The 10,526-nt window shown below is 52.8% G+C and overlaps 1 protein-coding gene across 2 annotated transcripts in view; it reads right to left on the minus strand.

The window, feature by feature from the left end:
• POC1A (POC1 centriolar protein A) overlaps positions 1-9,686 on the minus strand; it is a 75,263-nt gene extending 65,577 nt beyond the window's left edge. Inside the window, exons 1-6 of one of the 2 annotated variants that reach the window (XM_047844000.1) lie at positions 9,572-9,686; positions 5,973-6,057; positions 4,830-5,001; positions 4,274-4,453; positions 3,281-3,388; positions 2,232-2,347 (exon numbers count right to left, since the gene is read on the minus strand). In XM_047844000.1, coding sequence (XP_047699956.1) covers positions 2,232-2,347; positions 3,281-3,388; positions 4,274-4,453; positions 4,830-5,001; positions 5,973-6,057; positions 9,572-9,589 — 679 coding nt within the window. In that variant the 5' untranslated portion in view covers positions 9,590-9,686. Of the gene's footprint in view, positions 1-2,231; positions 2,348-3,280; positions 3,389-4,273; positions 4,454-4,829; positions 5,002-5,972; positions 6,058-9,571 lie in introns of those variants that run through there. The other variant, XM_047844008.1, reaches the window with a different exon arrangement.
• Between the last annotated feature and the right edge of the window lie 840 nt (positions 9,687-10,526).

Below are 10,526 nucleotides of genomic sequence, written 5' to 3' on the forward strand. Positions count from 1 at the left end.
CTCAATCGCAGGGACCCAGGATATGGCCTGAGCCCTTCACAAGCCGCAGAAATGGCCCCCTACCCACAGCATCAACTTCTGACTCTACTCAATCTCCAAAACCCATCCCCTGGGCCTGACTCCTGCCCTACTTGGATGCTCAGCCCTCACCCAGACATACCGGCTTCCCACTCCCATAGGCTCTCAGCACTGCTGTCCTCTCAGACATACCTTCACTCTGCAAACCATGGGACAGTCCCACCACTGCCGCTGCATCTTTGGGACCATGATCCAGAGTACGGCATTCAAGGTCCTCCCCAATGGGTACTTGCTGGTGCATGCCACAAACACCAACCAGGCCCAGGCTCCTGATCCATCAGAGGTGAGGCTGGACCCTCCCAGGGTCATCTAGAGATCCTCTCCCTGCAGTGTCAAGACTTATATAGTACAAAATAATAAGTAATAATAAAAGTCTTATGTGGTACAAACCACATTTCCAGCACTCTATTATAATTCTCATGTGGACTCCCCCAACAGATCTTCACAAACCCCATAAGGTACTATCACTACCCCCTTTACAGATCGGAAACAGCCTATGCTCCTAACCTTCCCATCTCTCCTGACCCCACACTCAGAGGCACCTCTCTGCCCAGCACTCCTTTGCACCTGCCAAACTTCGCCTAGTCAACTTTGCACATGGGCCCAATCTCCAATCTAGGCCTGGCCGAGAAAAGAGAGAGGCCTCTAAACCTGAAGGAGGGGAAGGAGAGGCATGGTCTCCAAGGACGGGGTAGACCTCATATCTGCTCTGTTCTAGAAGCTCTGTCTGAAATGGCATCTGTGACAAACCCCAGGGCTCACTGTAGAGAAAGGAACCAGTTATGCAGCTGGCCCCTGCCACCTGGTGGTGGTGTAGAGTAGCGCAAGCCGTGACTGACGGCTCACCTTGCCCAGAGACCAGACCCCAGGACCAAGACTTGGCAACAACAGCATCATCATCAACATAGTGCTTGTTTTCTGTTTTGTGCCAGGCACTCTCTGAGTTCTTCATGTGGACCAACTCATTACCCTCCCAACGCCACCTGTGAGAGAAGCCCTATCACTGTCCCAGGGTGATCAGAGGAGTCAAGTGACCTGTCCAACGTCACACAACTAGGAATGCTGAGGCTGGCTGCAGAGCCCACCCTCCACCATGTGCTTCTTAAGACCAGGGGCCTCTCTCCCTTCTTAGGAGGTCTGTTTCCCTTGGTTACCTCAAGAAAGTGCTGTCCTCACAGTCTGAGAATCAGCTAGGAAGGGCTTAAAGCAGAGCTCTGAACCCCAAGCCCGACACCTTTGTCCAGATGCGTCCTTCCCGTCTTCAGGTGTGAATTCTCGAAGTGGCCCATGGACTTTAAACTCAGTCCCAAGTCAACAACCACAGTTTTTCAAACAACTCCAGCTCTGCCCCTCCCTGGTCTCGGCCCCAGGCCCCCAAGGTCCCCTCCATCTGCTCCTTGCACAGCCTCCAGTTCCTCCCGTGGCCCCTCACCAGCTTCCTTCCCTGGCTCCATCCCCACCACTGAGGTGATGCATGGCCATGCCCAGTCACACCTGCTCTCAAGACAGCTCCATACTCCAGTACCCTCAGCTCGCGCCTCCTAATCACACCCAAGTCTGCTCCTGCCCCACCCCCCAGCTGGAGCCTGACGCCGGCCCACGTGGAATGCCTGCGGCTCTGCCTCCCAAGGGCTACAATTAGATCAGGGGACACAACTCCAGGGCTTGCGTCCTGGCCTCTAGCCTAAGTTGACCCTCCATATGGCTCATGGCTCCGTATCAGTGGAGGACATCATGAGGCCCAAAGTGGCCAAGGTCTCACACACACTGACCTCTTTTGACAGACCTGGCCCCCTCACCTGAGTTAGCCCTGGAGGCCAGTAGCACGGGCAGCCCCTGAGAAGTGGCGCTTGAGCAGAGCCCTGGCCGGAGACCCACTGAGAGCTCCTCATCCGGCCCTGCAGTACATATGAGACCCTGGCAGCTCGTGAGCAGGCACCAAAGGGCTTGGTGGATGCCAGGTAGTGCCATGATTCACCTCCTGGCCAACGTTAAAAAAACCGGCATAGCTACAACACGGACTACTCGCCCCTGGAGATCCCAGCAGGCCTGGGACTTCTCTCCACTGACCGGGGCCATCCTCAGGCCCATTTAAGCACCACAGCAATGAGCCCGACACCTGGCCCCACACAGTCCCGCTCGTGGACACTCACGCTGATAGTGCTGCAAGAGCCGGTGCGTCCGCACGTCCCACACCTTCACTGTGTTGTCCATGCCGGCAGCAGCAATGCATGTGCCGCTGGGGTGGAAGTCCACGTAGGTGACAAACCTGGAAAGACAGGGGCCACTGCAGGCTACAGGAGGGCTGCCCTGGCTCAGAACAGACCTGAAAACGTCCAGCACTTTCCCTCCCGTGCATACCTGCTCAGGCTGTCCCCTCAACCCAGAACACCTCCCTTCTGCCCTGTTTCTTTACCAGGTGGCCAAGGAATAGCAAGGAGAGGGTGAGAACAGTGGCTAGCAATAACCAGAAGTAGCCTCACCAGGGAGCAAATCCCAGCATCCACTTCTAAATACAAGTAGAGAAAGTGTCTTCAGCCCAAAGGTCAGCTGATGGCTCAGGGGTTTTCAGAGTTAGAGCTGGCGCCCTCATCAAAGCAGGAGGCAGGGCAGGCCCTGCCAGCTGAGGCCCAGTCCCAAAGGGCCAACAGGGCCCCAGGGCCGCTGGTTCACCTATCTCCAAGAGACAGGCCAAGGGCCCTCAATATACCGACACGTAACACCCAGAGTGGTATCGTGGCCAGCTCTCAGGAGGAGCCTGTCCTTGGGGCTCCCAGCCTAACTGAGGAGGCAGAAGCTGGGGTTCACTGAGGAGCCCAGAGCAGGTGAGTCCCTCTCCTGGTGATGTGGCACAAAACGAATAGCCTCCAAGAACTTACAAGAACCTGACAAGCTTTTTCCTTTATAAAACCATCACCATAGGTGACATACTAACATGATTTAGGAGGGTCCAGGCTCACCTGCTTTCAGACAGACGTGGCACAATTGGAGAACTGGAGAATGAAGGGAAAAAAGAGGCCCCAAGAATTATAGGCCTTGAAGTTAAACACTTCTGTTATCTGCGGGGATGGGAGTGAGGCTGAACCTCCCATTCACATAGGAAAAACTTCAGAGACAGCAGCAGAGACGTGGTTCCACACGAGGCCACTGGGGCCCCTCACGACTAGGTCCTGCAGGTGGTGGACAGGGTCTGGTGACTTACCCGCCATGCTCACAGTAAGAGTGGACACACTCCCGGCTGGTCTTGTCCCACAGCTTGACAGTCTTGTCATCACTGGCAGACACAATGAGCCGCCCGTCGGGAGAGAACCTGAACCAGGCAGGGCACAAGTCACACCACTGTCATGGGTGCTGCACAACTGTCCTCCACAGCCACCTCTCTGCACTGCCCACCCCCCGATCCCAGAACCAGCCAAAGCCACACACCCTGCTCTGACCCTGAGTGATCCCAGCCAAGTGGCTTTCCTTCTGTGAGATGGGTAAGAATGGCGCCCACCTTACGGGAAGCAGGGAGCAGCATTGCACGCGCAAGCCCCCAGCACTGCACGTGGCATACGACACCGCGTGGGGTGACCCCTAATGCTAGCAGCATGAAGGTGGTCCAAAGCCCACCATCAGCCCCGTTATCCTGTTCCCAGGCCCCCCGAATCTACATACTGCCCCCCGCCACACAAAAGGGAGAGCTGGCCTCCAGACCAGCCCCCTCAGAAGCCTGGATCCCCAACTGGCAGCTCAAGCAAAATCAACTTCCGAGAAGCAGACTCAGGTTCAAACCCTAGCTCTGCCATTAACCCCACCAGAAACCGCACTCTTCCGGGCCTCAGCATCCTCATCGGCATAATGGGAACGACACCATTTAGCCTGCCTCTAAAACGTATAGAGGCAGCAGTGACATCATCCTGTTGTTGCTAGTGCTCATAAACAGCCCCTTCTGACTTGCTTTGGGCCTCATCAGCACAGTTGTCAGGGCAGCCAATCACGGCTGGCAAAGGACCCATGCACTTGTCACCTCTGAGCTTAAAGCTTCTCAATAATTTACAATGTAACAACGTCTTTGTTCCCACTTCACAGATGAGGAAGCGGAGACGCAGGAATAGAAAAGAGTAGTGAAAGTGTTTGCCCAAGGTCATGATACTGGCACCTGGCAGTGTCTCTGTACCTCTCAAGCTCCAGGTCTCGACAGGACAATGCTCACCTGGCACAGCGGACCCAGTTGATGTGCTGGCTTAGGGAGAACAGGAATTTCTGGCGATGAGTCGACCACACCTTAACTGTCTTGTCATCGGAGGCTGTCACGAAAGACTGGCCATCACTGCAGAAGTGGACACTCCTCACTGTGGCCGTGTGTGCCCGGAACACAGTGGACTCGCCTTTGCTGCAGGAGTGGGTACTCCAACTCAGGAAACCCGTAACAGTGACACAAGGGCCCATGAGCACATCAAAGCTCTCCCCACCCCTTGGGAGCCCCTCCAAGTTGACACAGGCCTGCGCACCCATGCCCCACATGTTGCCCATGTGTGAACAGCACCAAGATGGGACCCCTTCCAGGATGGCTGGGGTAAGCCCAGAATCCCTCTCCCAACACCAAGGGGAGGGGCCCAGCTAGAGCTCCAGTTTCTGATGGCACCTCTTCAGAAGCAGAGCAGATGTCCCACTACAATAAGTCCAGAGCCAGGATGGGGACCTGAGTGTGGATAGCTCTGGCACCAGGGCCCCAAGCTCAGATGAGCCCTTCAACGTCTATAACTCACACATTGGGTATCCAGATCCGGACAGTTTTGTCTCGGGAGCCTGAGGCAAGAAGGTGTCCCGAAGGGGAGAAGTTCACACAGGTGACAGCATCCTTGTGGCCCGCAAAGCGGTAGGCGCGTGACTGGGGCTTCATGTGCCAGATCATGAGGCATGAGTCCATGGAGCCGCTGGCTGAGAAAGTAGGGATGCTGTGACCCTCAGGTCCAGTGGGCCTTGAGCCTCCAGCAAGACAAAGGGGTAAGGGGGCAGGGGACAGGCCACACTTCCAGTGACCACTGAGCTGGTGTTTGGAGAATCTACCGGTCGTCAGCTCCCCGAGCAGCAGGCCCACATGGGAGCCAGACCAAGAGATGCTCTTCACATGCCAGCCCTGGGCTGCAACCCATGGCCTCTGAGAAAACTTATCCTCCACAGGGCCCCCGCACAGTCACACCCTAAGGGCTCTAGAGAGCAAGTCCTCCCAACACAGGGCAGCCAGTCCAATCCAATTGGCCTTTTACCATTGAGAGTGCCCACATCAATCAGAAGCCTGGCGATCCCCAAGACAGGTCAAATAACTTCAGTTTGCTCTTAATCTACACTGATCACAAGGCCAACAGCCTCTGACAGGGGACCTTGACCATAGGATGAAGGGAGAGCCTTGTCCACAGAAACAAGAAAGCTGCAGCCATGACAGCTGTGTATGAATCCCTAAGCGGCCAAAGAGCAGGGGTACTCAGCTGGTGTGCAAGGGCAGTGGTAGAAGAGGGCGTACCCGGCTCTACTCCACCCCCTTCTCCTGGATGCTCCCATAATACTATGGACAACAGAATGGAGGACCCAAGGAAAAGAAGGCACTGTTTAGGGCCATTCCGTAAGCCAGACCCAAAAGGTGGCTGGGATATATGCAGTGAAAAGCCCAGAAGCTGGTCCCACCCTCAAAGCCTATGTGACCTTGGCAAGGCCCCCAACCTCTGCCATGTAGAATGAAGCTCACAAAGCCCCCAGCACCCAGACAGCTGACCAGCTGAAGCAAGATGCAGGTCTAGACAAAGCACCCGGGTTCTCACTGTGCCCTACCTCCCCCACACCACACCTCACAGGTAGAAAATCAGCCTTCTCAGCTCATAAGCTAGGGCCTAGGAAAAGACGTCTCCTCTTACCCAGCTGCTTCGTGTTGAGACTGAAGTCCACACAAGTAACTGCATCTCGGTGGCCCTTAAAATGCCTCTCCAGCGAGGGGTCCTCCTGTGGGACAGCCAGGGTCAAATGAGTGAAAATGTGGAGGAGGATGGGGCTTGACCCCAGGGCCAAGACTCTTCCTATAATAGGAAGAGTTTAAAAAATGCTCAAGGCATGGTCTTGGATATAGAAAATCCTAGGGAATCCATTAAAAAAAACTAAGCCAGTTAAGTAAGGTTGCAGGATACAAACACGAGTAACATACAAATATCGATCCTATACACCAGCAATGAACAATCTGAAAAATGATGGCAATTCTATTTATGACACGTGAGAAAGAATACTTCGAAATAATTTAAAAAGAGGAGTGCCTGGCTGGCTCAGTCAGTACAGCATATGACTCTTGATCTCAGGGCTATAAGTTTGAGATCCATGTTGGATGGAGAGATTAATTTAAAAAAAAATCTAGAAATAAAGGGGGGAGAGGAAAGAGGGAGGAGAAAGAAAGAAAGAAAGAAAGAAAGAAAGAAAGAAAGAAAGAAAGAAAGAATTTAACAAGAGAAATAAAGGCTTACACAGTAAAAACTGTAAAACTTCATTGAAAGAAATTTTAAAAGACCTAGATGAATGCAAAAATATCCATGGTCACAGTTTGAAAAACAATTTTGTTAAAATGCAATACTTCCCAAACTGATCTACAGATACAACACAGTCCCTATCAAAATCTCGGGTGCCACTTTTTGCAGAAATTGACAAGCTGATCTTAAAATTCATACGAAAATGTGAGACAGCCAGAACAGACAAAATAATCTTAACCAAAAAATGGAAAAAGTCACTATGGAAACAAACTTTGCAGGGCGCCTGAGTGGCTCAATCGATTAAGCGTCTGAATTCGGCTCAGATCTTGCAGTTCGTGAGCTCGAGCCTTGTGTCAGGCTCTGTGCTGACAGCTCAGAGCCGGCAACCTGCTTCAGATTCTCCCTCTCTCTCTGCCCGTCCCCTGCTTGCACTGTCTCTGTCTCTCTCAAAAATAAAATAAACATTAAAAAAAATTTTTTTAAACAAAAAAATCTCATTGTTCCTCAAAAAGTTATCAAATTCTAGGTAAATACCCCAAAGAATTGAAAGCATGTTCACACAAAAACTTGTACACAAGTGTTCATAGCAATATTATCTACAATAGCCAAAACGTGGACAAACCTAAATGTCCATCAAGAGATGAATGGGTAAAAAGGGGCACCTTGGTGGCTCAGTTGGTTGGGCGTCTGACTTTGGCTCAGGTCATGATCTTACAGTTTATGAGTTTGAGCCCCCTGAGTTGGGCTCTGTGCTGACAGTGCAGAGCGTGATTGGGATTCTGTCTCCCTTTCTCTGCCCTGCCCCACTCATGCTCTCCCTCTCAAAAATAAATAAATGTTGGGGCACCTGGGTGGCTCAGTCGGTTAAGCCTCCGACTTCGGCTCAGGTCATGATCTCACAGTTCGTGAGTTCAAGCCCCATGTCGGCCTCTGTACTAACAGCTCAGAGTCTGGAGCCTGCTTTGGATTCTATGTCTCCCTCTGTCTCTGCCCCTCCTCTGCTTACACTCTGTCTCTCTCTCTCAAAAAGAAATAAACACTTAAAAAAAGAGAGAGAGAGGGGCGCCTGGGTGGCGCAGTCGGTTAAGCGTCCGACTTCAGCCAGGTCACGATCTCGCGGTCCAGGAGTTCGAGCCCCGCGTCGGGCTCTGGGCTGATGGCTCAGAGCCTGGAGCCTGTTTCCGATTCTGTGTCTCCCTCTCTCTCTGCCCCTCCCCCGTTCATGCTCTGTCTCTCTCTGTCCCAAAAATAAATAAACGTTGAAAAAAAAAATTAAAAAAAAAAAAAAAGAGAGAGATGAGTGGGTAAACAAAATGTGATCTCTCCATACAATAGAATATTACTCAGCAGTAAAAAGGAATGAAGAAACAGACATGCTACAACGTGGATGGACCTGGAAAATGTTACATGAAAAAAGCCAGATACAAAAGGCCACATTTTGTCTGATTCATTTATATGAAATGTCCAGAATAGGCAAATCTATAGAGAATGAAATTAGATTGGTGAGGAGAAGGGGAGTGACTGTTTAATGAGTACAGGCTTCCCTTTGGAGTGACAAAAATGTTCTGAAATTAGATAGTGATGATTATTGGACAACAATGTGAATGTACTAAATACTAATGAATTTTACATCTTAAAAGGGTACATTTTATGGCATGTGAATAATATTCCAATAAGGCTATTTTTCTAAAAGAACCAAAGAGAGAAAATAGGGGAGTCTTTCAGCAACCTGCATCTCAGGATTCAGATTCCGTACCCTCAGTCCCACTGTGAACCCAAAGGTCAGCCTGGACAGGCCCCAAGGGCCGCTTCCATCATCTCCACTCAGCCCAATGTCAAGAAAGCAGTAGTTTAGGTCACTGCTTAGGAAGACATGGAGATAATAGTCCAGAGACTGTCCACTCAACAGCAGCTTCTTAGCATTTGAAGAATCACAGCCCTGCTGTGCAAACATCTCCTCCTACCCCAAATATCAGAAACCTCAAAAAAGCATTCCAGGCACACCAGGGAGGCCCACAAAACCTCCCCTTGGGGGGGAAAAATGTCCTTGGGAAAGAGCAAGGCCATTGCCACCTCCACAGAGCTGTAACCAGAATAAAGGCCCTGTGCCCAGCTCCACCCCCAGCACACCCTGCCAGAGTCCCCTTTTCAACATGAAAGGGAGTGGCAGCTGGGGGAGGGCCCCCAAGAGAACAGCAACTGCCTCACCTGAACCTCTTGGGAGAACAAGGGTAAGATAATGCTCACCTCTAGTCTCAGTGGGAAGAAGCAAGTTCAGATCCACCTCTGACCAGAGGGCCCCTGAAACCTCCCAACACCCTTCCCACCTCATCCCACCAGGCTCTGTGGTTCCTCATCTCCCCCAAAGGTGGCTTATATATGGAAGGAAGTGGGGAGGGACTTAAGGGAAGGGCACTAGGTTAGGGGTCAAAACGCCTGGATCCTATGCCTGGGCCCTCTGCTCAAGTCCCCACACGCCTAAGGGTGCCAACAGGCACCACCCAATCTTCCTCTCAACCCGGCCCAAAGGCCAGAAAGAGGAGTTTTGGAGTGCTTCCCTCTGGAGGAACCTTAGACTCAGGGCGCCGGGCCCAGATCATGCTGCAGACCTAGGCTGCCCCTTCCGATAAAGGGGTACGCTAAACTGGCCCCTACCCAGCTATCCACTGCTCAGGATGGCGAGGCTGAGCCCAAGGGAGGTCCTGCGTTAACCCCAGGTTTGACCTCCAGTTGGAACATACCAGTACCAGTGTCTCCTCCGCTAGGATGCAAATCCTGGGAGCAGGGACTGGTTGGTCGGCTCCGGGAGCCCGCAAAGGGTCTGGCACGCAGAAGGTGCTCACTACGTGTCCCCACCCAGCGCCCCCTGCACAGACAGTAAACTGGGACCGGAGAGAACTGGCTCGGAACCCGGCTTCCCCCTCGAAGCCGTCGCCCCGGCCAGGCGCCCACAGTCCGGGCGGGGAAAGTAAGGCCGGGCAGACCCGCGGGCAAAAACTTACAGGGCAGGGCGCAGCCATGGCGGGCCCGGGGCGCCCAAGGCGCCGGACGAGGCAGCGTCGGCCGTTGCGGCAGGTTCAGTTTCCGCGCCCCCAACCGCCGCCAATAGCAAAGCGGGTCGCGTTGCCCCGCCCCGCCCACGACGATTAAAGGAGACGCAGCGCCTCTGCTTTTTGCCCCCGGCCGGAAGCAGAGCTGTGTGGATGGTTCCACAGTGTCAGCGCGCAGCGCCTACATGCCAGGCAGCCCACGAACACCGCCGCCAAAGGCATCTGTCCACCGTCACTCATCCCCTGAGAAATTTAAAAACCCAGGATGAGGAATTCTGTCCACCGGCCCATAGCCCGGTTCCTGAGACGGTAAGCAGAGCCTTCTGGGAAATGCAGTTTCAAGACGGCCGCCGCCATGCGTCGGCCGGAAAGTGGAACTACTCTTCCCAATATACCTTGAGGGTGAGCCGGGATTCACCACCTGTAGCAAGTATCCCGGAAGCGGAGGACACGTGGGTCGTTGTAGCCTTGTCCTCTTAAAGGGCCCCGGAGGCCAGGTGTTCTCCCAATACCTTAAGATCCAATTAGTCGCCCCTCAGATTCTTTAAATGGTTCGCTCCTCTGAACTTAAAACAGGTGTTGGTTTAGGGGCGCCTGGTTGGCTCAGTCTGTTAAGTGTCTGATTTTGGCTCAGACAGGATCCCACGGTTGGGTGGGTTCCAGCCCCACATCAGGCTCTGTGCTGTCAGCGGTGAGTCCACTTCAGATCCAATGTACTCCTCTCTCTCTCTGCCCTTCCCCGCTCACAATCTCTCCCTCTCTCAGGAATAAATACTAAGAAAAAAAAACAAGTGTCAATTTAAAAGAACACCAGTCACTCTGAATCACATTCATACGTGAAGAAACCTAGATTCTATTCTGTTATTGCTACTTCCTTGTGTGACCTGTGACCTGAGGGAGGCGGGGG

The sequence above is a fragment of the Prionailurus viverrinus genome, chromosome A2 (assembly GCF_022837055.1).
Source record: "Prionailurus viverrinus isolate Anna chromosome A2, UM_Priviv_1.0, whole genome shotgun sequence".
NCBI classification, from domain to species: domain Eukaryota; kingdom Metazoa; phylum Chordata; class Mammalia; order Carnivora; family Felidae; genus Prionailurus; species Prionailurus viverrinus.